Source organism: Toxotes jaculatrix, chromosome 18 (genome assembly GCF_017976425.1).
Source record: "Toxotes jaculatrix isolate fToxJac2 chromosome 18, fToxJac2.pri, whole genome shotgun sequence".
In the NCBI taxonomy this organism is placed as follows: Eukaryota; Metazoa; Chordata; class Actinopteri; family Toxotidae; genus Toxotes; species Toxotes jaculatrix.
In genome coordinates this window covers 15,093,489-15,118,265 of record NC_054411.1, presented here as the reverse complement: position 1 = coordinate 15,118,265, position 24,777 = coordinate 15,093,489, and the positions used below count along the sequence as shown (strand labels likewise).

The following is a 24,777-nucleotide window of genomic DNA, read 5'->3' as shown; positions in this document are numbered from 1 at the left end:
ACAGGACATATTCAGAAAAAACTGCCATACTGTCAGCTCTGTGAGCCTGTACTTAAGCACAGTGGAGCTTTCAGCTAACATGCTCACAACAATGCTTATAACTTGCTGAAGTTATAATGTTGAAGGTATAATGATCAATTTCTTAGTTTTGTGCGTGAGTGGTAACATTGTTGGTTGTTGTTTTTTCTATATGCATGTCTTTTAAAGACTGTTTCCCTTAGGTCCTAAACATTCACAGCCTGAATGCCACAACTTGACAAAGGAAGCAAGACCTTGAGCAAGGCGACGGGTCGAAGTTAGTTAAGACATGTCTGTAATAACAGTTGTAGTTTTTACTCTGCAGGTCTGTCTTTACATTGCAGGTATTTGGTAATAATTTATTGGACAAATTAAAAATTTGAACTGATGGTGACAGGAAAGGTCAATGGATCCCCAAAGTTCTTACAATCCAGGCAACAGTCGCTGAGATATTTCAGTCAGGAACAAAATGATGAACCCCCCGGCTGACACTGCATGACTGAAAACTCAGTAACACTTCTCTATTTTAACTGGGCAATTGCCAGCTCCCCTCCTTAGTTATTCTGATTACACTTCTAATAAACATCAAGGACTGATCAATCTGCCATTTCAAAACATAACACACACAGAACTGACAGATGATAGAAACTACAGCAGACTCTCATGATGCCTCGCTAAAAACATCACAGCCGCAACACCAAAGGCTAAAGGCAGTCAGGTTGGTACTCACTAAAGAGCTAGAAACACTGGCTCAAAGTAGTAATTAAAAAAAGGCCTCCTCAATCCAATTTTCAAATGAAAACCAAAATAATTAAACCAAAGTGAGACAAGCAGCAAGTACACACTCAAAGCCGCACACGTGTACACTTTTGAAATAAATGTTCAGGATGTTCCTTAAAAAATTACACGAAAGTTTCAGAGAGAAAAAAGCTCAACACAGGAAACGTAAATCTTGCAACTTGAATGACAAACTGGTTTAACAGTGCTGATCTGTGCAAGGAAACATTCATCAACCTACGTGTCCTGAGTGTGCAACACACAAAGATTTGCTACATTGCTCACCAGAGGACTCTGTAATGCACACAATGGAGGCCTACAGTAACTCATAATCACTCACACTCACACACACACACACACACACACACACACACACACACACACACACACACACAGACACACACAGACACACACAGACACACACACACACGCACAGTGCAATTGCCCGATGATGCAGAGAGCGCGTTAGCAAGGATAAAGCGATTTCACGGTCTGAATACAGACAAACAGAAGGCATTGTCCTCCATGCGGACGCACAGACCACGGCCCCGCACACCCTCTAACACATATACATACACACCCACACATGAATGTGATAGAAGACAGGGAGGGACAGGAAGAAAGGATGGATCACTAAACCCAAGGATGAATGTACAAGTTGCCCACACACAGAAAGAGAATAAAACAATCTAGGGGAAAAAAAAGGCCAAAAAAGTTTAAAAGGGAGTTTTAGAGTTTACATCTCAACGTCTGAGGAATCATCTGCGAGCATTTTCCCCAACTCCCTTTCCTCCCTACACACACAGCAACACACACACACACACACACACACACACACACACACACACACACACACACACACACACACACACACACACACACACAACACAGTTACAAACTCTTCAGACGTCTGGCAAAAGGCAGTCTACAACAAGACAAGCCAAACAACTCCACCCACCCACTAGAGAAACAATCCCGTCTCATTTGCATCCTCTCCCTCCGCTAGTACCTCTCCACCTCCCACACTCCCCTTTCTGTCCCACTCAGTCAGTGCACGCTCTCCCTGACACCACAGCAGCCCAACTTAAAGAAGTGGATCTACATGACTGTCACGTCAGAAACAAAAACACTACAGCACAGTACAAACTTTCAACTGTAATGCTACAAACATTCCTAGTCCCGAGAGGATGAACTGTAATGCTTAGATAGAAATCGTGTTCAGTGTCAGAAGGCAATGTCAGTCAGTCTTAGTACAGATACTCATGTCTCCCTCAGGAGGAACAGTAATAACGCTGGTGATCCCACAGGTCAAATTTTCGATTTCTAAACACTTTGTAAACACTTTTATAACCAAACTCCTGCAAAACTATGACATTAATGCCGCAGCTGTACTTTGTGTTTTGCGCAATTAGGAAATATTAGCAATATCAGCACTGATGCAAGTAGATTCTAACATTACATTGATAGGCCTTTTATTAGCAGCGACAGTGTCAATGATGTTGTAATAGTGAGGTAATTTTGTTAATATCAAGTATCAAGTCAGCACAAACATTACTCTGCATTTTTGCGCTTCACTTTATCTTGTTCAATTCAGTCATTTCCACTCATTCAACCCTTCTGGGATTGATTGTTTTTACACTTTACACTTGCCAGCTCAGATAAATGTTTTCTCTTTGGTTCCCCAACTCTCTCATTCAACAACCTATCCATCCCATCCAACTCAGTGAGACCCCCCACCCTTTATCCTGACAGACGGACCCCTTCAACTTGTCGCCAACTGGGCGAGCAAGTGTGTGTGTGTGTGTGTGTGTCCATTCATCTGTAAGTGTGTATAGGTGTGGGGGGGTGAGGCTGAGAAGGAGGCCGGCATGGACCAGAAAGAGGAGGGTGAAGAGGGTGTGTAAGACAGAGAGAACTGAGGGGGGGTTTAAAGGTCCTGCCATTCTTTGGGAATATCAATGAGGAACAAGCTATAGGCAGGGGACCGAGTGACAGACAAACAGAAAAACAAAAAGAGATAGGGAAAGGAGAGAAGCAAAACAAAAACATGACCAGGGGAGTGAGGAAACAAAAGAGAGATAGAGTCAAGGACCAAAAATAGTGCATAATGCAGTGACAGACAAAATACTTTATATGGCAAAATAAGTGGAGAGTAGGCAGCGTGTGGGGGAGAGGAGAAATGAGGAGGAGGTGGTGGTGAAGGGTTGGAGGAATGTTGAAGGTTGAATCACAGTGATTTGCTCGTAACCATAGCATTAAATACTGACTTACAGGTTTTTTCATCACAAACAGAGGAAAAAAAAATAGATCGCAGCTTATATAACACTTGAGATTTTGTAGTAGTCCACAAATTGGCCTGTCACACAAACCACAGTCTGTGCAGCTAAACATGAAAACAAATTAATGTGACACATGAAAAGCTGGAAATTGTTGAGGAAATTGAGGGAAAAGCTGTAGCTGCAGCACAATTGAAAGGGAAATGAGTGGGACCAACAAGCACATAAGGAATTTACTGTTTTCACCACAAACTACAAAAATTTTGTTGACTTCGAGGATGGGTAAACAATCCAAGATTCCTGCACGTTAAGCTGAAGCAGCTGTCACAGTCGACTCGGGTCACGGGTCAAGAAACTCAGGAAACGAAAAGATGAATTTTGAACTCATTCACCGTTCAAGTCAGCATTTGTCTGCGCCGCCGTTGCACTGCTAAAGAGCATGATTCATATTGTGACAGGGCAAATTTCCCCTGGATTTCAGGCGACTCCAAAATCAGACAGCAATCAGATGCAAACGCTGCCAGACCGCAGTGACTACGAAACTGATGCTAAAATCTGAAGAAATGCAAACTAAAAGAAAAACAAAGCTTATGATCATACAGGCAAACACACACCAGGGTTTGCAGCTAGTTGAAAGATCCAATGAATCAGTACAACACAGGGTGATCATGCAGTGTGGTGTATGTATGTGTGTGCAAATGTGTGACCAACAGGATGTCAGACAGACAGAGGGAGAGCTGACAGCTGGAGCACACCCACAAACACACAGATCAAAGCTCTGCAGTGTGTGTGTGTGTGTAAATATTAGCTCGTTCCTCTGGCTGTTGGATCACCAATACTGAAACTTCATGGTCACAAAGTTTCACTGTGATACAGCACGTACTGGACTGTCCAGATAAAATTGTAGCCCACAGTTTCATACTGTTGTTACTGACAACAGATGTGTGTATGTGTGTACGTTACTAATTGGTACTGTATATATATATATATATATATATATATATATATATATATATATATATATATATATATATATATATATATATATATATTATTTATTTATTTATTTATTTATTTATTTATTTTTAAACACATTTCTACCAACAAACTCTGGTGCCTGGTGTGCTAAGCTGCAGACTTTTAAAACCCTCCAGTCTGCAAGCACTTCTCATCCCAGGCAACTGCGCTGGTTGTCTTGGAAACCAATTCAAAAGCTCCCTTTATTAAGACTAGACTCAGCAACAAAGCTCTTACTCAACCAATCTGCGCATATGCACGCATGCACGTACACACACACACACACGCACGCACAGGGAGGGTTAACCCAGGGCAACGCGACATGCATTCCATGACAGGAGACAGACTCCTCGATCTCGCCCCACCACCCCCAAACACGATCTCTGTCGACATACACACATACACAAAAAAACTCCACACCACATTGTCCCCTTCCCTCTGCTGAGCCCCAGTCTGTGGTCGAAGCAGAAACTCTCAGGGCGTAATACGACCCTGCCTTTATAAACACGCAGAGAGTGAGAGAGAAAAGGAAAAGGGAAGAACAAGTGAGAAACTGGAGCAAGAGGCTGAAAGCGAGCACATGCGAAAAAGAGGAGAGGAGGAGAAATCGTGGCAACATCAAAAACAGAAGCCCAAACAAGAAAAAGTTTGCAATTTTCCACTCCTCCTTTGTAACCGAGTCAATAAACGCAGCCAAACGTTCAGCTCTTACCACTCAACACACACTGTACGACACTGCTCAGGCATCAGTGTGAGAGTCGAACCACACATCTGGTGCTACAGGCTGGAAGTGTGTGTGTGTGTATTACAGTACAAGCAGGTATGCTGGCAAGATCCTCTAACAGCTCCTCTAGGTCAAACCCAAGTCAGTCAGTCTGTGAGATTACCAGGGAATGCACACCAAAAAAACATATTTGCTCAAAATGAAAGATATTGACTCAACTTAACCTGATTGTCTACGCAAATATTGCAGCAAAGTCTGTTACTGTCAATCACCCACTGAAAGTCCAGACATTAGAAACTATTAGTTGATTAAAAGATCAACAATCGATTCATCATTTCAGCCATTTATCCCAAAGCAAAAAACACAAACATTTCCAGGCTCCACCTTCTCAAATGCGAGGATTTGCTGCTTTGTCTTACATCAGTGTAGATAAACTAAATCTGTTTGGGTTTTGAAGTGTTGGTCAGACAAAACATGTAATTTTAAGGCAAATCATATCAGATTAATCAATAATGAAAAAGTTCTGATCAACTCAGCAAAAGATGTTCATTTTTTCTTTTCTAATTGTTGCAAATAATGACTTCTCATTATCGATTAATCTGCCAACTATTTTCTCAATTAATCAAACAATCGTTTAGTCAGAAAACAGTGAAGAATGTCCATGACAATGTCCTAAGGCACAGGTGTCATCATCTAATGTCTTGTCCAAAAATAATTTTTAGAGGCCTGAAGAGATGAAAAATCCTGTATTTTCAAGGATTCTTTTTTTTTTTATCAAAAGAAGTAAAACAAACATAATTTTGTGGTTGACATTAACAGATCTAATGCAAACAATGTGTAAATTCTGCATTTGCTAATACTCCTGCCAAAGAAAAGAAAAAAAAGAGACTTGTTTGTAAACTTTCCAGATATTCCATGTGGGTATACAAGCAGACTATCCACAAATTTGAAATGCAGCTGGGACTTTGTTAAAAAGCGGGATGACTAGGTTGCGGTATTAGTCATTTTCTTTTTTTTTTTTTTTTAAGTAGGTGTAGTCTAGCTATTTTGCCTCTCCCTCTGTCTCTTTCACACTGCCTTGTCTTCAGCTGCCTCTGTTTATCTCCATCTCTCCCCTCCTCCATTGCTCTGTCCATCTATCTCTCTCTGGAGTGCAAGTGCCTGGTACCACCAGTCTAGCTCTCTCTCTCGCTCTCTCTCGCTCTCTCTCTGAAAGCTGAATCTCAGTGAGTTGATTCTCAGTCTAATGGATCACAAACAGCCAGCCTCCCTTCGCATGCTGATAAATGTGCACATACTGACTAAATAACAATACACAGTTTGCATGAACATACATTCAGATGCATGAATGGCATGCAACACTGGCATGTGTGTGCTGACAAATCCTTGTTGCACACTTTGCACTACAGCTCAAACACTCACAGATGCAACAGATGCGAGACAAGCATGAAACATGTGAGGCAGACATGTAAAGCCAACACACTTAACATACTGTATGCTTTAAAAAAAAAAAATGTTGTGAAGCGGCCCTAGCTTAAGCTAATTTCCTGGATGATCTTGTGCAATTTCAAATAATAAGACCAGGTGTGGAAGCTCTGAATGGGCTCAAAGAAATAAATATAGGAATTAATTTTTTTAAGTATGAAAGAAAGTATATTTAAACGATGTCTGTACTTTTGTAGGAGTCGCCCATTAGACAACATTCATTAGACATCGCACAACACTAAATGTGGACAGTGAGTGAGCCTCTGTGTTGCTTGAATATCTGACTGACAGCTGACAAGCTGAGCCAAATTATGGCTTTGTTGCAATGCATACCATGAGGTAAACCACTACTCATATCCAGAGCAGCTTTACTCAGTGTTCCAGCTCATCCATCTTGGCTCAAACACACAGAGTCTTGCACCATCACTGGGTCGGGGGTTAGATTCTCACTGACCACTCATGAAAAAAAATGCATTTATGGTATTTCTGGGCCAATATAGCATATGTAATGATGTTGTTTTGTTTTGGGGCCTTGGTCTCATTTTCATAGTTCTGGCTAACAGTTCAATCGGCCATGATAACATTACACTCACCATGTTAATTGCAGCGATCTGGATTTGTGATGACAATATTACAACTGAGTAGAGCAGGGCAGGAGCAAAGTCAGATGATCATGCAAGTGGTAAACAAACCCCCATTTTGACCGTATCATCTAAACCACTTAACCAGAAATTACACTGAAAGTGAGTGCACCTGAAATACCCACTGCATAGAGAAACTGTGTGCCCACACTGTTTCAGTAAGTACTACAAGTCACACTGCAAAATGAGATCAGTATTTAAACAGGAGGGCTTGGGTAAAAGTTCATGTTTGCCTTTTATTTTTCTTCATATGTTGTTAATAAGTTGCCAGGTCATTCATGCTGCTTTCCATATTTCTAGATATCAGACGTTCAGTTAAATTAGGAAAATGTTATTATAACCCATTGGAGTGATGGGAACAACTATAAAAATATTACCAGTTCTTGAAATTAATGACCAGGAATGAAAGATGGGTCCTCTTTACTTCTGTGGTTCAGACAGTGCAACTTCCCAAAGAGAGAGACAGCATTCACAGCAACACACTGCTTTCCTGAACTGACGTTATATCAACAGCTCTGCTGCAGATACAGCTGATCACTTTTTCCTCAACATTCATAAAGCGCTTTGAGCAAGAAAACCAACAGCATGGAACCCAACAAATGGCTCAATGGTCCTTAAAAAAAGAACCAGAGTGTGGAACCTTTGTGTAGACATGGAGTTATCTGAATCACAAAGGCAGCAGTGGTTCTCATCCTTCAACACGCACAAGAGACAAAATCTTACACTAAAGAGCAAGAAATCAAAAGAGCTCCATGAAGCGCTGACAAACCTGCAGCAGAAGGCAGCACTGTCGCTGCACTGCAGAGCTGATGTAGAGATAAACAGAGCGGCACTTCAAAAGATGCAAACTGACAACACTGGAGGAAAAACATTTTCTGTACTCTACCAGCCACCGTTCAGAGGGTTTCTCAGAGAGTTTCTGTGCTGCAAACCCAGGCATAAGTCACCGGCTGTTACAACAGATCTCAGTTTTAAATCATATGGAATTAAGATTGTTTAGTTACTGAAAACTGCGATATCAGTAAACTTGGGTCACACATTCCCCACCTGACTGTGACTGTTGACCTCCAAAAACAATTTGAATCGATTAGATGCATGAGCTCACTGATGATAAAGGATACACTTTGATGGCTCCCGACTTGGTGCCAATGGCCATAATTTGCAGCTTGGGGTCAAAGGCCAAAGCGCTGGGCTGATGGGGAAACCCATGCTCCACAGTCTGTAGGAGAAAGGAAAGGCAGAAGAAAAAGACAAACAGATGAAAGAGAGATTAACAGATGACACAAGAAAACAGTCATTTCCCTAAAGTTCACCCTGCTCTGTCTCTGTGTGCGTGCTTTTGCCTGTCAGACTGCATAGTCACTGAGGCGTCTGAAAGGGAGGACACCCTTAATAAAGTTGGAGGAAAGTTCTTAAAAGCACTGATGGCAGCACCATTGCTTTATTCTAGTGCTCTGTAGGCCTTGTTAAATTAAATTAACATAAATTCACAACTTTTTCCCCTGCCCATGTGAGGAGAAGGACAGACAGCAGGGAAAGCATTTAGATCTACAGAGAGAGAACACACAGAAACCACGTAGAGAGATACCTAACCCTTTCCTAAAGAGGTCAAGTGGACTTTAAAGGACCACTGAGCAAGTTCTGTGAAAAAAAAACTCTGGAAATGAGTTTGAAACAGATATGAAGTAAAACATTAACCTCAACTGTCTATCTCTAAAGTACTGGTCTGATTATCCCCACACACACACACACACAGTCACATCAAAGTAACACTCCTGTTGAGAGACCACCTCTGTGATAGTTGTGGCAGCTGGTGCCAAACCCTAAAAAAAAAAAAAAAAAAGTGTGTTTGTGTGTCTGTTGTCACAGTGCAACAAATAGTTCCCAGACTTTGTGTCCACCTACACACACTACTGTTGTCACAAAAGCATCTACGCTGACATTGTGTAAATATACCTTCATGTAGAGCTGCAGTCATCAGTCGTTAAAACATTTAATTGATTGGCTGACGAAAAGAAAACTAATCAGCAACTTTTCTGATGATCGATTAATAGTTTCACTCATTATTTTCATAAGAAGGACGATGGATGTGATTTTGCACTTTGACATTTTATAAATCAAACAATTAATTGCGAATATAACTGGTAACCACTAACACTAACCTCATATGAATTAACATTCATTTGGAGAAGAGCCCACCTGATTTTTTTTTTTGCCACCTAGTAACCTCTTCTGTTGCTGCTCTCTCTCATCACCTCTCCTGTTAAGACAACCTTAACAGGAGAGGTTAACTTTTCATTAAACGAATAACATACCAAACAGAAATATGCATCCAGGCTGCACAATTATCCGAAAAATAAACCGTGCAAGACCTTGGCCAGTCAAAAGAAAACTAATGCACTTATTTTGACAGCTGATTAATCATTTTAGTCCTTTTTAAATCAAATAATTGAAATAATTGCTGGTTGAAGCTTCTGTGATTTGATGCTTTTCTTAACAAAAATAATCTTAAGCTGCAGTCCTATATGTGATTGCGGTTCTTTGTTAAGTTTAAGTGCTTATTTTAAGAGTTGTACTTTTGAAATTTTTACGAAGATTCAGGCAATTAGCCAAAGCATGAGCAAGACGAAAGTCATTATCATGCTCGTTTTGTCGTGCCACCCACTGTGCATGATGAATCATGGCTTTCAACATCAAAAAAGTTTGGACAGCCCCTTTCTCTGGAACACTCTGCTCTACTTTTTTGAGTGGCACAGTGTGCAGACAGACAGTGGCCTCACCTAACCTGAGTTCAAGGCCACCGCTGTGCTCAACTTTGCACAGTACAAGTGTGTTGTGTACACTGTTTTATGAGTGTAGATCCTGTTGGCTAAGTTGCAGCTCTTCCAAAAGATTACCTGCCGCTGATATTTGATATGCACAATTATCAGTACGTTCCAGAGACTTGACAAACGGGTGCTGCAACCTACTTTTAGGCTTCCACCAGTTTAGCAACAGTGGTCAAGGTGACATAATGCAGCGTCCTGAAAGTGGATCTGAAATTTGCTCAGGCCAGGAACTCTTAAATAGAAAGCAGCACTAGCGAAAGGGGAAGGGGTCTGTATAAATGTTAACTCAAGCTTCGGGAAGCTGAGATTTATATCCATTTGGACGTGATGGCAAGAGTTGAGTTGTATGAAACCTGACCCACATGCTGTCACCCACAGACCCTCAAAAACTGAAACAAGAAGAGGTCTGAGCTCTCAGCACCACGGAGAATACCTGCGCACGCCTCTATACACAGTGCTGTGGATGCTTCTATAGAAGAAGTACAAGAGTTAAAACCACACTGACAGCCATCTTGATCAATATCTGTGTATGGGTAACACTATCCGCATGAAGCATCTCACGGCTGCACCACAACTCGGTCTGATCTTGTTAATCTAAAGCCTGGTAATCTCTATCACTGACATAATCAGCTGCTGGTGATTAATATCACAATGATGATGCCGAGAGAAGTTTCCCCGGTTCACTTTGAACGTGGACCTCGTTTGGGCGAAAGCCAATTAACACGCCAATTAACAACTGAACCTTAAACACACACACACACACACACACACACATACATATTTATATCAACAAAGCGTCCTGCATGTCCGAGTCCAGCACTGAAGCCTATGGTACACAGCTAATTTCTATTTCTGGCTGTAAACCAGCACAGAAACAACAGCGGATACGAGCGTCCGGAGCAAAAAATGCTTAACTTCCAATCTGGTCCCGGTTTCCAGAAAGAGTACTGTTTTTAGTTTTGGGGGAGCAGCAGAGGGGGAGAGCAGGAACCCCCCCTGCCTCCCTCCCTCCCCTCTTGTCCCGTTACTTTACCTTGTTGAAGGCAAAAAGCTCCTGTTTAATCTTCTCTCTCTGCGGGTCGGTGCCCTGCCGACGAAACCTGAACTTCATCATCTTGCAGCCGGGCAGGGGGTTAGGCAGGAACGGGCGGGGGGTGCAAAGAGGAAAACGCGGAGATAACAACCCAGGGTACTCGGCGGCAGGAGAGGGCGATGCTAAGCTAGCTAACCGACTAGCCCATGCACGCTGAAAGCGGGGCTGCGACGCTGCTGCTGCGGGCTGCGGCTCTCCTCCCTCCTGGAGCTGTTTAGGTCGTGGTGGGTTTGACCACAGCTCTCCCCTACCTCCCCCTCCCGCCCCCCTCCGTTCCTGTTCCCGGTTCACACGGACCCCGTTATTGTTAACCAATGAGAGCGAAGAAATCTGCGAGCAATTACGCAGAAACGCCCACACAGCCCAGCGCTCCGGAGGGTGATGTTCGGTTTGTAGCACGGGACGCACCGGAGACACGTCCCAACTACACGCATAAGTACAAGGCGATAAACGGCGAGTCTGTAACGCAAAATGAAACGAGAGGGTGGTGAATGGCCACTAAGAGTTAACGGGAGCAAAACAAGTGAACTTGTTCACCTTAAATTGTTGACTAATTGTTAATGTTTTACGATTGTGTGCTTTCCCAGCCTTTTGGGATAATGTTATTTTACTGGATGTTTTCTGTGTTTTTTGGAAAACTGTTAGTATCATCCAAAGATGGTATTTTTGGATGTTTGCTAGTTGTAAATGTTTGTGTTCGTGATCTTGATAAAGTTCTTTACAAAAAAAAATAAAATACTTTAAATACTTTAGGATACAAACTTTAATGTACAACATTCACAATCGCATCTGGTTATGTACAACAGCCATTTACAAAAAATATATACACTGTGTAATATATATTGTAAAAAGAATCTTTCTTAGTGCAAAGCATTCAGTGATGTGGCCTATAACTCTGCCAAAATGTGCTTCTCCAACTATGTTTTTGCCCATGAATTCAAGACAGGAGAAAGAGAAAATAAGAAAATTACATTTTAAAAAATGTCAATCAATATGTCAAATCACAGACATCCACTAATGTTAATGGGAAGATAAGGTTAAGCCTAAGTTTGCTAGCTATTAGTTTCAGTTTCACACATTCTAGTTTCTTTGTGCAGAGCCAACTACAGTCGTGGTTTTTACCCCTCTTCAGTGGAAGACCACAAGTATTTCAATTTAGTGTTGCCCAAGGATCAAGGCTAATCAAATCATACTATTCTTCTGAAGTGGGAAAGTTAAAGTTAATTAAAGAGGCTTCGTCCATTATAGTCTCAGCCCCTTGAAGCAGCCATGGCAGACAAGATCTGAAGCAATTCTGGCTAAAAATGTCAAACTAAAAAACATTAATGAGTCTGACTCTTAGATTCTACATCTTGAACTGCTTCATAGAAAGATACACATCCATTTCACTCATTGGTGTGCATGTGAAAGTAAATGTACAGGTCTTTACTGACATACCAGGCGTAGGTGTTGTGCACAGAAACTTAAGTGCACTATATACGCCTTAGAGCTGAAATGATTAGGCAATTAAATGATCAACGAACAGAAAATTAATCGGCAGCAAATCTGATAATTGATTTATCGTTAGAGTCAATGCCTAAATTTTCTGGTTCTAGCCTCTAAAATTGTAATATTTGCAAGTTTCCCTAGTCTTTTATGATAACAAAATGAAAATCTTTTGGTTTTGGACTGATTGATTAACTGAGAAAATAATCAGCAGAGTGTTTGATAATAAAAATTAGATGCCACCCTTCTTGGACTACACCTTTTCTCACAAACGCTGTAATCGTCATCCTCATCACCATACATTCATCACATTACATTTTTAAATCAGAGGTAGATACAGTACATTTACGAGGCATATAGTGTGATTTGTGTGTGTGTGTGTGTGTGTGTGTGTGTGCATGTGCTATAGCAGGGTGATTTCACTTGGTGGCAGGGTGAGTCTCTTTTCTCTGACTGACAACATGTTCTCCATGTGCATGGCAATAACTCGGCACAGCTCCAGCCCCTGGAAAACACACACACACACACACACACACACACACACACACACACACACACACACACACACACACACACACACACACACACACACACACACACACACACACACAGTTACAGAAACAACATGGCACTCAAGGTACGGATTGAGTAGTAATCAACCCTCCTTCTCCCTTTAACTCTGTGTCTTACACACACACATACCTGCTCCAGCTGTAGCTGTGTGATGCTCTGGTTGAGCAGGTCTCCTATCATGATCTCCACGTATGGGTAGCTAGAGCCTGAAGTTGGTCTCTGGGTGCGAGTTGACTGGACCTCCTTCAGAGGGAAACGTACCATGGCCTCCTAATCATACACATACAAAACCAAAAGCATGCATGGGTATGTACACAAATAGACATGCCAAGAAAACACACATATAGTGTACATACACTGACAGGTGGATACACGCAGACATTCAGAGTCAAAACATATAAAACAAAAGCATTAAGCATTTAATATTTTTCAGGTTGTTTCCTCCCATGTGTGAATGGAGGGACAGAGACAGAGAGGAAACAACAAAACCAGCAGAGGGAGCCAAATACTTTGTTTTGAAAAGAGTAAATCATTGTAGCTATTAGTATTTAACTTAAATGGGTCTATGTAAAGTCAAATGAACACCTGACTTGATTCATACTGTTACACACATCCAGCTGCCCAGTGCCATATTTTAGCCAGCTGGTCCTGGAATATAAAGCATGCAACATCACACAGACTGGATCTGTCTTTAGTTAGTTAGATAATCAGTATGTGTGATTGTGAGTGTTTGTCTGTAACATACATGAGTATCCTTGTTAAGAAAGTGCAGTCCATTCAGATTTACAGCCAGGATGCACGGGGCGTGGATGGATGCAGAGCTCGAACTCTGGATGTAGAAGAAGGAGGAGCCGAACATGGGGAAGGCACTGACCAGACCTGGGTAAAAAAACAGGAAGAAGTCACTTCTAATCTCAGTGACTTATTTTTGAGAAAAAGGAGTAACATGACAAGTCTGTGAAGCTTTGAACAATTAATGTCTCCATCACTTTCTAATCCAACAACAAACAGTTATTTAGGCTTCACATTAGTGTCAAATTAGTGTCTTTTTTTTAATCTGTCAACTGTTTCCGAGCAGATATTTTTGCACAAATATTTTTATCCCACTAGATGAGAGAAAATGTGCAAGTGGCCTAACTATTAATTATGCGAAATTGATAAATAATAAAAAGGCTTCGGCAGAGGCTGCTGTCATATTTATATCGTGAGTCACTTTCAGAAACTCACATACACAGACACACAGAGCTGCAGTCTTACCGAGGAACTGTGCACGGGCCTGGTGAGGGTTTAAGGGCTGGACCTGCTGCATGTGTTGAGTTACCATGTTCAGCCAATGCTGTGAACCTTGTTTGCTGTAGAACTGTGGGGGCACACACTCCTGCACCTCACGACTAATAACACAGATACACATGCAAAGAGCAAATCAGAGATACATCAGAGGCAGCAGATGTATGTATTCATGGTAACATGAATACAACTCAACAAAGGTTCAGTGGTAAATGAATGCTGTACATGCATGTCTGTGTGTATTTACAGGGTGGGCAGGTAGATGGTGTCCTTGGCACGGTGCTGTAGGGCTGCCAGTCTGGCAAGCTGCTGCAGATGCTGTTCACTGGCCTTACCCTGAGGAATCACACTCAGCAAGGCCTTCAGGTAGTCTGGCAACACCTTGGACAGAGACACAGAGAAGTCTAATTTGTCTGTCCCATCTGATTATTACACTGTATGTTATCTGCTACAGACGACATCAGCCAATGGTCAAGTAAACCACACAGAGACATTCAACTGCATGTTTCAACAAAGGCAACATTTCCCAGAGGAAACCCATGAAAAGAAAAAGAGAAAGATGTGGATCAAGAACACTGTGGATTAACTAGAAACATTAGTTTCTAGTTCCTGTCATTTATTAGATCTGTACCTGGTTATAGTGCATAGTGACATAGAGTTCATTGTCTAGCTTGAGAGCCAGACTCCATATGACTCTTCTGAACCACAGACTGTAGTTGGCATCCACTGGCTCTGCCTCTGTAGCAATGTCCAGGATGTACTCACGCTTGTTAAGGGGACGCACATTCTGACCTGAACAGAAATACAGGTCAGTAATCATCTTTTTGTCCACATGTTACTATACATAACACTGGACTCTGTCAACAGCATTTGGATTTCAGATCTTCACTAGATTACCTCTGTGTGTGACCAAAAAGATGGCATATTCATCCAAAGCCTCCACCCTGTGGAGTTCCATCTCATAGCAAAGCTCCTCAATGACATCCAAAGCTACCTGCAAAAAGAAAAAAATCACAATAATCAATGATGTAGTTTTTGAGTATAAAGGTCCCTCTCCAGGTAAACATCGTTTGATCAAAGAACACCACACAACATTATAATGTTTATCTTCTGAACCAGTACAGTATCAGTGTTTGTGTGTGCACCACTCACAGAGCACGTCTTGATTTTCAAGTGCCTCTCAATCCCACCTGGCAGCAAGAACAGCTGTCTCTTGGAGCTCCGCCCAGCCTGCACACAAACAACGAATCAGAGGGAGACGTCACATGAGTTCACGCCAGCGTGGATTGTACAGCTGTTACTGAGAGTGGGAAAGCAGCTGCTGAACAAAGTCACATTTAAACGTGACATAGCTGAACCCATTCAACACAGTCACGCCTGTTTTACCCATCACACATAGTTATAGACCGGTACTATCACCATTGTGTTCCAATGATTGTTTATGACAACAGTTTAAAAGACACAGATAAGTAAGCTGTAATAAATATGCACTACTCACACTGAAACATGTAAATAATCTTATTAAATGTTTATTTTTCTGTACATTATACTAACTGACCGCTAAATAAACCAATACTAAATAACATTACATCATTTTAATCAATATATTAATATATTAAATAGCAGCAGCATTTTTTATGCATTTTTGACATAGTCAGAGGAAAATGTCATTATATTAAGCACGTTATTCCATCATAAAGCAGTTTTTTCAGTTATTTGGCTTGTGGTTTCCTGTTTGGTTTAGATATTTTGACACTTTAAACAAAGTTATACATGAAAAGAACCCTGCATGGCTGAATAAGAAACCAACCAGCATAGCTTTGAGCTCCATGCTGCTGGGATACTGTATGCGCCCGCCGTATTGAAAAGTCCTCCTCAGATTCTGTTCACACGCCTTGGCAATACCTGTCAAGTAAGAACAGCAGCTAGTCAACACTTAAGTCACAGGTTAAGTCACTGATGTGTTAGGTTGGTGATGGACTGTAGCATCTTTTCCATGGATGGATGGATGGATGGTCTGCATACCTTGGTACTGTAACCCAGGGCTGGCACATGCGTCCTGTAGAAACTTAAACAGAAACGGCTTCATAACATCTGAGCAGCGATGGAAAGCTGTCAGGATGTACAGCAGCCTCCACCCTCTCTGACAGCTTTCCCTACACAAAATACACACACACACACAATTACAAATTAAAGCCTCCGCATGGACTGGGCGGGTACTGATGAGGTCAGCGTTTTGATGTAACGTGTAGAAGAGTCTTACGGTTTGGAGCTGGTGTTGGCAGTGACCTGTTTCATCACCTGGCAGTAGGCTTCATCCTTCATCAGGCCGTGGTCAGCACTTAACTAGAAGATTAATGTATGAGCACAAGAATGATGTGACATATGAAGATACACATGTACACATGGGAACACATCCATGCATTCAAATAAATCTTATAAAAACACACACATATATAGGTGTATGTAGTTTGTTTCAGGGTTATTGTAATCATTTTACTTGAATTGTTTTAATTTACTTGAATCATGTGTAAGTCAGTCTTTCTTTGTCTCCCTTTATCATCTTAATATTTTATGTGAATATCAAATATGTAAGAGACAATGTCTGTGTCTGTGTTGTTTTTTTTATGTGTTTGAGTTTTGCCAGTGTACCTTCAGTATAGTGGTGACCAGGTCCTGTTCAGTTTGGCCTTTCAGTGGGAAGTCTCCCATGAACTTCATTATGGCTGGACAAAAACAAACAAAATCATCTCATGAAATCGTCTCCTAAAGGCCCAATCTGCATTGCTTTGCTACAGCTAGCTATAGGTCTAATATAAAAATATTTGTAACCACTGACAACTCCTTTACCCCCACCCCTTCTCTTTTCTGCCTTCTATCTGTGCCCATCCCTCGCCCTTTTATTCTCCTCTCACCTAAGAAGATGTCAGCAGCCACTCTGTTCATCCCGCTGTCTGAGAAGTCGATCAGAGACTCCTGGATTGGAGACTGGAGAGACAAACACACAACAAGGAAGAAATATGTTTGTGCAAAAGCACAGTAAAAATATATATTTAGTTAAATATATTTTAATACAAATACATGGATGATGTTTCAAGATTGTGCTTTGAGGTGAATTCAGCTGTTTCACCTTGGAGAATTTGACCATGTCAGCAGGCTCCCTGCCTTCCTTCCCCTTTTTGGCTTTCTGATCACTGTCAACAAAATACAGTCAGCAGTCAGCAAAGCGTGTATGTGTATACACGTCTATTTACTTTGGACCTTTAAAATGAAGTCCATTATTTCACATTACTTTGGCTGTTTGTGTGTGTGTGTGTGCGTCTGACCTCCTGTTCCTCTGTGCCTCTCTGAAGTACTTCTTGGCAAACTCAGCCATGTGGTACTGGCCGCCATGCAGAGGCAGATCGTCCGGTTCGATGCTCAGACCGTCCCCGTACATCTCATTTACTACCTGATACACGTGCACACACCCACAGAAAAGTTCAGCAGCAGTGACTCTTCAAGGAACGCCAAAGCTGTAATTATCTACAAAATATTTCCATTTCTGCAAACCAAAACATTCCAACGCATACTGTATAAACACCAGCTGATACCATAATGTAGGGGTATTATTCACGCTGAATGTGGTCTGGCTTTGAGCCTGTTATTCAGACTTCTTCAAATATTTTACTTTATCTACTGTTTATCTGTAGTGATCATGATTGTTTGTTGTACTACAGTCTGAAAAATAGTGCTGTAATATGAGTAAATAGCATCCTGGTGTGCACCTCTGTGGAGAGGTCCAGCTCATGGGCAGCAACCGCTGAGCCCATCGCCACAGCAACAGCAGCAGAGGCGGCGACCCGTCCCTGTCTGTCTCGAGGCTCCACACGCTCAGCAGGGAGAACCAAAAAGTCTGGAGCAGCCACAGGGCGGACATACTCACTGGGAAACACTCCCGACTTTCCATACACAGCCCCAAACCGCCAGCCTACACACACACACACACACACGCACACACACACACACACACACCAGAAAATGTGTATGGTCATGTTACACACAAAACCAAAACCGTCAACTGCAAAACATGGAGAAAGCCAGAGGTAATGTCTTCAAATGTTTGTTTTGTTCAACCAACAGCACAAAACCACAAAATATTCAGTTTATGTTTTTTTTAGCTTTCATGACAAAAGCAGCAGATAAATTATCAGTTAAATCAATGACATAAAGCTCTGCTATAAAAACAAACCTAAACCAACCAACAAAAAAGAAAACAAAAGAAAACAGCAAACCAAACACACACACACACACACACACACACACACACACACACACACACACACACACACACACACACACACACACACACACACACACACACACACACACACACACAGCAGAGAAACAGCCCTGCCAAACCCACCAAACTCAGGGGTGTCTCTCTTCAGCTCCTCCAGAAGCATCACCTTCTTCCTCACTATGCAGCCGTAATATTTGCCTGAACACACACACATATGCACATGGACACGTGTAGACACACAAACATACAAACACAGTGGCAGAGAAATACTTTACATGGCTCACAGAAGCAGAAACTAAGACTGCAAACATTACACTGAGCAGGCTCCTGTGCCTGTGTGTTTTTGTGTGTCTCACCGGCCTCCAACCCGTCCATGTGCTGCAGTCTGATGATGTCTCCTTTGTGGAAGCTCAGCAGAGACCTGTCCTCAGTGATGTAGTTCCTCACCGCCACCACATACTCTGAGTCCTGACGCAGAAATGACATGTTGATACTGACATCCACTGACTGACAGACAGTGTGAGCCAAACTCTAAACCATTTGTTTAGAGTCTGTCTCCTGTGAGTCCTCCAGCTTTATGAAAGTACAATGCTAAATTGCTGCAGTGCTCCTACACACACACACCTTCTTGAGCTCTGTGAGGAAGTAGTCGATCATGTGCTTGACCTGTGGGGCCTTGGCAGAGAACAGGATCAGCTTCTCATTGGTCAGGTTGAACTCCAGCATGTTCTTAGATGGAATTGACACAAACAGGATGTCCGAGTAGCTGCACAGGAAGTTATACGCGAAGTCAGGAAGTCATTGTAGTCTCAGGTCACATCACTTGGGTACAGAATGTTAGATAAGGCCTACTCACTGATACCCATAACCCATATCTCTGCATTTTATTTATATGGATGTTCCAATAATAAGATGTGAAGCCCTAAATCTGCTCAGTGCTTAGGTTTTATGTTTGATTGACGGTCTCTATGGGTGACTTCACACACTCTGCTCACCTGTAAGGCCGCAGCACTCTGAAGTAGTCTGAAGCACTAGAGCTGCTCCTCACCATCTTCAGCAGCTTGATGCCTTTATGAGACACAGACAGCACCTGCACCCCTGTCCCAACACTGCCCTGGAACACACACACACACACACACACACACACACACACACACACACACACACACACACACACACACACACACACACACACACACACAAACACACACAGACACACACACACACACACACACACACACACACACACACACACACACACACACACACACACACTCCATGACAACATAATAACTTGGCTCTGTGTTGAATTTTTATTCACAAAAGCCAAGAAAGAGACAAGAACTCACAGATGCTGGAAAGAGGCGGGAGAAGTAGATCTCCCACAAGTCTCTGGCCATGGCGACCACTTTCTTCTTCACGTTCTCATCGTGTGTTCCTGAAACCTGATCCACCTTGTTCTCCGCTGTCAGAGAAGCAAAGGAAGAGTTTAAGTTATCAAACCCTTTGTGCAAAGTGGCATCCGAAGAGGTCAAATCCTTGCATTATAAAGAGGCTTTTACACTGATGTCAAGACAAACTATTTAGGGTCTATAAGCCGCGAAAGTCATCATGTGTTAGTTTTCTCCTACCAAAGAGAGCTTTCATCTTCTGTCGCTCCTCCTGAGTGATACGGATGCAGGCCTCAGAGAAGGTGTCATGTACAACCTGCAGTGCAAATGCAAATTCAGAAATGTGAATCTGTAAAAGTGAAACATTCTGGGGATCATTTATTCCTGTTGTAGATTAGTGTTAACATTAAATCAAAAGCCAAGATCATAACGTAGTTAAAAGTTTCCTTTTTTGATGTATTTCTTTACAACAATGTTGACTCTAAAATGTTCTATTAAGGCACTACTTGTAGTATTTGGGCATCAATAAATACTTCTTAACTATGCACATCTTAACTATGTGCATAAATACCATAAACTAAACAACCAAGATATACGACTAAACCTGACCTATGACTGTAAATATATATTGAATACATAAATCAACCTGTCTGAAGATCAGGTCCAGAATAAGTGGATTGTTGAAGGTCTCCCTTGGATAGAAAACCTGTAAACAGGAAAAGATTGACAATGGAAATATTTATTTAAGTAAATAATTGTAAAATATTCTGACACTTAAGCATTGTAATGCTCAGTGGATGTAGATCTCTGAAGAGTATAAACATTTATACAATGTGTAACTGGCAGTTTTCAGTGCTGTTAAATGTCAGTGCCATATCAATGAAAGTATAAAAGAACATGTTGACCAAGTTGTAAGGCATGAGATGAAATGAGTTGGTTCCAGTTAGAGACTGGCCTGTGGCTGGTTATCTCTCTGGTTTTAGCTAAGCTGCTACAACAGAAATATCATCCACTTATTACTAACACCAAATAACAGTATAAACTTTGGGACTTTGTCAAATCCCTTCAAGCACCATGGAGACAATATGGTGAAAAGTTGGGGTTAACTATACTTTGGATTTCTTTGTCGCACTAAGCAATCCCTGATCTTCAACCAAACTGCAGTTAAATAAAAACACTATGTAAACACTTTTAGAGGTACAGTGTGTCCAAATACAAATGGACCTTGTCTGATTGTTCACTTGATTAAACTAAACAAAAATGGTCATATGAATTATTTTTGTCCATTTATTTGTGTGTCTGAAATACACCTCTTTTCTCATGTAGAGCTTCCAGGGAACGTTGGAGTAAGTGTAATATTCATCACTGGTCCTGCTGTGGAGTTGAGTCTGAATGATCTCCTCCTCTACTGGCAACTCTCTAGAAACTGGAAGCACACACACACACACTTTCAAAAGGGTTTTTGAACATGTTCTTCCCACAAACATCACATGAATGTGGAACATGAGCAAAAATTTTAAAAAATCATTCCGCTTCTTTGACCTGGGATTTTTAGAGTGTGTGCAAAGTTCACCTGGTGGAGGGGCAGGGCTTATGTTGGAGCTAGTTGACCCTGCAGGATGAGACTTGGTCGTCTTGGTAACCTTAACACTGCCCTCTTCTTTATGTTGGGAGGACTGAGGCTTCCTCGGAGTCTGAGACATTAAAGGAGGTCAGATATTATTTTAGTTTCTGTGTGTATTTCTGTATGTGTTTATGTGTGTGAATAAAGTACCGGTTGTGGTGGGTTTGCCATCTGGTCTTTAAGGATCTCCATAGCTTCATCATGAGGGTCTGGCTTCTTTGTGAACATCTTTCCATCACCTTTTCTATACACACACAAAAGTAAGATAACAGATAAAATACCTCAATGTTATACTTGTCAAACCCTCAGGCCTTTTGTGTTAGAATACCATGTTTGTGTACTCTATGCGTGTGTTACTTTTGTGTGGCAGGTCCAGTAGAAGTTGTTGTGCCAGCAGGCTGGTGCTGTTTGATGATGTCTTTGATGTCGTGGCTGGGGTCCATGCGTTCTGTGTTATTCACACTGGATCGGACCACATCCTCAGGAGAGGGCCCACGTGTTGGACCTGGAACAGAACTTTCTATTAGATCAGCTGTGTAACAGTTTAATTCTGTGTGACAACAATTATAAAAATGCAATTTCAGCGCTATCTGCAGGGTTTCATTAAATCACATCCCTCCCACAAATTAATTAATTGAGTTTAAACTAATGCTCATACTTCCAAAAATGTTACAGCTCAAAAAAAATTGTGTCAAACAACACCAGCTCAGTATGGGACAAGCTCTATGTCAAATCAAGAGGAAAGCTGTCAGTACTAGCACTTCAACAAAAACAAATACCTTAAAGTGATGTTTTTTGGGCATTTTATGTTTTTTAACAGACAGTGAAAGTCGAGGGGTGTCAGGAAACAAGGAAGATGCAACAAAAGCCGCCAGCTGGAATCAAATCTTGGACGTTGTGGTTCATGGTTGCTGTCTTATATTTCAACAATGACCCCTTAAAGTGATGTTTGTGGACTTCCTATACTCAGTTGGATGTTATGGTCTTTCCAACCTCAGATCATTACATCACAATGCATCAGTATTTTTCTTTCTCTCTTTTTCTTTTTCTCTTTTTTGAGTTGTTGAGTAACTTTTTGATTCAGAGAACCCAGCTGAAAAGGCTTAGGGCATCCTGGAGCTTCACTGCAACCGCAGCATTCACATCACACAGAAAAACCTTGGGTAGTAATTTTAGTGTCAAACATACTCATCTTCCGCTGAACAGCAGCAGGGCTGGGTTTGTACGACGACTCTGCACTCTCTTTGGTCTGCAGAAAAACAGGAAGTGATAGAGCAGGGTATGTATTTATTTGCAATATTTCTGATTTGCATACTGGCAGGTGTACCCACGTGTGCGTATTGGCAAATCACAACAACACAGTGTGTGTGTGTTTACTCACAGGACTGGATGTGTGGGATCGTTGCTGTGAATGTGTGTGATGCTGTGAAGGTGGAGACTGTGGGGCCGGAGCAACAGGGGGGAAGGAGGACAACATCTGCTGCTGGATTGCAATGGCCTGCATGGTCATCTGCTGGGCCTGTGACACACACACACACACACGCACAAACACAGCTATAAATACATGTGTACATATGTTTCAACAATACTCTAATAACAGTGTATGATTATGTTACTGTACATTCTTAACATGAAGAATATACAATAACATTCACAGAATGGATGTATGGTTTTACTTCACGTGGATGGTCATTGAACAGCTGGGCTTTACAACCCACTAAAGGTTAATATTTCACTTAGCATCAGTTAAGAAAGTTGGACATTTTGGGATAAATACATTTATTTGCTCTCTTTTCAAGAGTTACATGAGAAAATTGCTACCTGTCTCATATCTGTACAGTAAATATGAATCTGGAGCCAGTTAGCTTAGCATAACAACTGGAAACAGCTATCTGGCTCTGTCCAACAAAATGTGCCATCACATCTAATACCCACTTCTTAACATGTTATCAGTCAACCAGCAAAAACTCAAACTGAAACTGAGCTTATAGTCAGAGTTTTAATATTTGACAGCCCGTTTGACAAGTGTACATTTTCATGTAACTCAGACAAAAACACCAGCATCAGCCTTAATGTTAAAGTTGTTGAGAAAAAGAACAAGTGACAAACCAGAATAATAGCTTGCTGGTTGATGATGGCCTGCTGCTGTTGAGTCAGTACTGCCTGCTCTGCTCCTGGAGAAACACAAACACAGAAATATCTATATTTATGTATTTATACATTACTACCTGATGTCTATAGACCTGGTAAATTCCTCATCAAACAAAGCACACAGAAGAAGCTTGCAACCTATGATTTTAAAAAACTGATATTGCTTTTTCATCTAATTTATTGTTATTTCACCACGCCCGCACACTTCAGGCCAAACATGCTGAAAAAGCCAAACGCACACCCATTTATGGTACCTAGCACACCTGTCATCCCAGGCAGACCAGGGACTACAGGTGCAACTGGGATTGAGGACACCCCTGGCAGACTGGGGACACCAGTGACATGGGATGCTACATCCACATCTCTATCAGCCACAGGGGCAGCAGCTGGTGCACGAGTGGGTGACGGGGTGGGTGCTACATGTGTGGCAGGAGTGGTGGTGGGAGAAGTCTGCTGTCGGTAGGGGTGTTGGGGATGGTTGTATTGGTGGTATTGTTGCTGCTGAGGTTGCTGCTGTTGCTGCTGTTGTTGTTGTTGTTGCTGTTGTTGTTGTTGCTGGTGCTGTTGCTGGTGCTGTTCGTGGTGATGGTGGTGGGAGGGGATCGGCATGGCAGGGATGGGTGGCATCATTCCTCCTGCTACCGGAAGCACTGGCACGGCTTGAGGAGCAGCAAGCAGGGAACAGGGTAAGAGTTAGGAACTGAGTCGCATCCGGGGTTTTGGCTCTGTTTTAAATGGGCTTCATGCTCATCCTGGGAAGGAAAGACCTTACAAGTCGGAACATGACAATAACAGAGTAATACTCTCGAACAACTAAAATGTGCTAGTATTTCACACAATATGGACATTTTAGTATTAAACTAGTGTACTGGGATTAAAGTACACTGTGGTAGAAAATAAATGTTATTGACAAACATTTCAGATAACATTCAGATAACAAGATGGAAGTTTCAGCATAATCACAAGGAGTAAGAATGTGACCATTTGTAAATGTATTAAAACTGTATTGTTTTAAAATGTGATCAAATTAAATGGCATTGAAGGTGTTGTGGTGGAGTTTTCTTGTGAAGAAAAAAAAGCTATGTTTACATTTAGTGTTTCCATTGTGTATATCCTTGAGGTCTA

The 24,777-nt window shown here is 41.7% G+C and overlaps 2 protein-coding genes across 2 annotated transcripts in view; both read right to left on the bottom strand.

Moving 5' to 3' along the window:
- Window positions 1-11,116, bottom strand: part of llgl1 (LLGL scribble cell polarity complex component 1) — a 32,326-nt gene extending 21,210 nt beyond the window's left edge. The window contains exons 1-2 of the mRNA XM_041062626.1: window positions 10,800-11,116; window positions 8,060-8,157 (exon numbers count right to left, since the gene is read on the bottom strand). Coding sequence (XP_040918560.1) covers window positions 8,060-8,157; window positions 10,800-10,880 — 179 coding nt within the window. The 5' untranslated portion in view covers window positions 10,881-11,116. The remainder of the gene's footprint in view (window positions 1-8,059; window positions 8,158-10,799) is intronic.
- Window positions 11,117-11,740: 624 nt separating this feature from the next.
- The window catches only part of myo15aa (myosin XVAa), a 29,136-nt gene continuing 16,099 nt past the window's right edge, over window positions 11,741-24,777 (bottom strand). The window contains exons 36-65 of the mRNA XM_041062606.1: window positions 23,611-23,675; window positions 22,883-23,020; window positions 22,690-22,750; window positions 21,859-22,006; window positions 21,652-21,745; window positions 21,451-21,571; window positions 21,188-21,303; window positions 20,524-20,583; window positions 20,118-20,193; window positions 19,836-19,951; window positions 19,482-19,600; window positions 19,111-19,252; window positions 18,843-18,954; window positions 18,610-18,684; window positions 17,972-18,174; window positions 17,531-17,655; window positions 17,335-17,398; window positions 17,120-17,192; window positions 16,857-16,930; window positions 16,468-16,550; window positions 16,230-16,360; window positions 16,015-16,109; window positions 15,357-15,434; window positions 15,102-15,198; window positions 14,836-14,996; window positions 14,452-14,585; window positions 14,175-14,308; window positions 13,663-13,796; window positions 13,047-13,187; window positions 11,741-12,849 (exon numbers count right to left, since the gene is read on the bottom strand). Coding sequence (XP_040918540.1) covers window positions 12,748-12,849; window positions 13,047-13,187; window positions 13,663-13,796; window positions 14,175-14,308; window positions 14,452-14,585; window positions 14,836-14,996; window positions 15,102-15,198; window positions 15,357-15,434; window positions 16,015-16,109; window positions 16,230-16,360; window positions 16,468-16,550; window positions 16,857-16,930; window positions 17,120-17,192; window positions 17,335-17,398; window positions 17,531-17,655; window positions 17,972-18,174; window positions 18,610-18,684; window positions 18,843-18,954; window positions 19,111-19,252; window positions 19,482-19,600; window positions 19,836-19,951; window positions 20,118-20,193; window positions 20,524-20,583; window positions 21,188-21,303; window positions 21,451-21,571; window positions 21,652-21,745; window positions 21,859-22,006; window positions 22,690-22,750; window positions 22,883-23,020; window positions 23,611-23,675 — 3,272 coding nt within the window. The 3' untranslated portion in view covers window positions 11,741-12,747. The remainder of the gene's footprint in view (window positions 12,850-13,046; window positions 13,188-13,662; window positions 13,797-14,174; window positions 14,309-14,451; window positions 14,586-14,835; window positions 14,997-15,101; window positions 15,199-15,356; window positions 15,435-16,014; window positions 16,110-16,229; window positions 16,361-16,467; window positions 16,551-16,856; window positions 16,931-17,119; window positions 17,193-17,334; window positions 17,399-17,530; window positions 17,656-17,971; window positions 18,175-18,609; window positions 18,685-18,842; window positions 18,955-19,110; window positions 19,253-19,481; window positions 19,601-19,835; window positions 19,952-20,117; window positions 20,194-20,523; window positions 20,584-21,187; window positions 21,304-21,450; window positions 21,572-21,651; window positions 21,746-21,858; window positions 22,007-22,689; window positions 22,751-22,882; window positions 23,021-23,610; window positions 23,676-24,777) is intronic.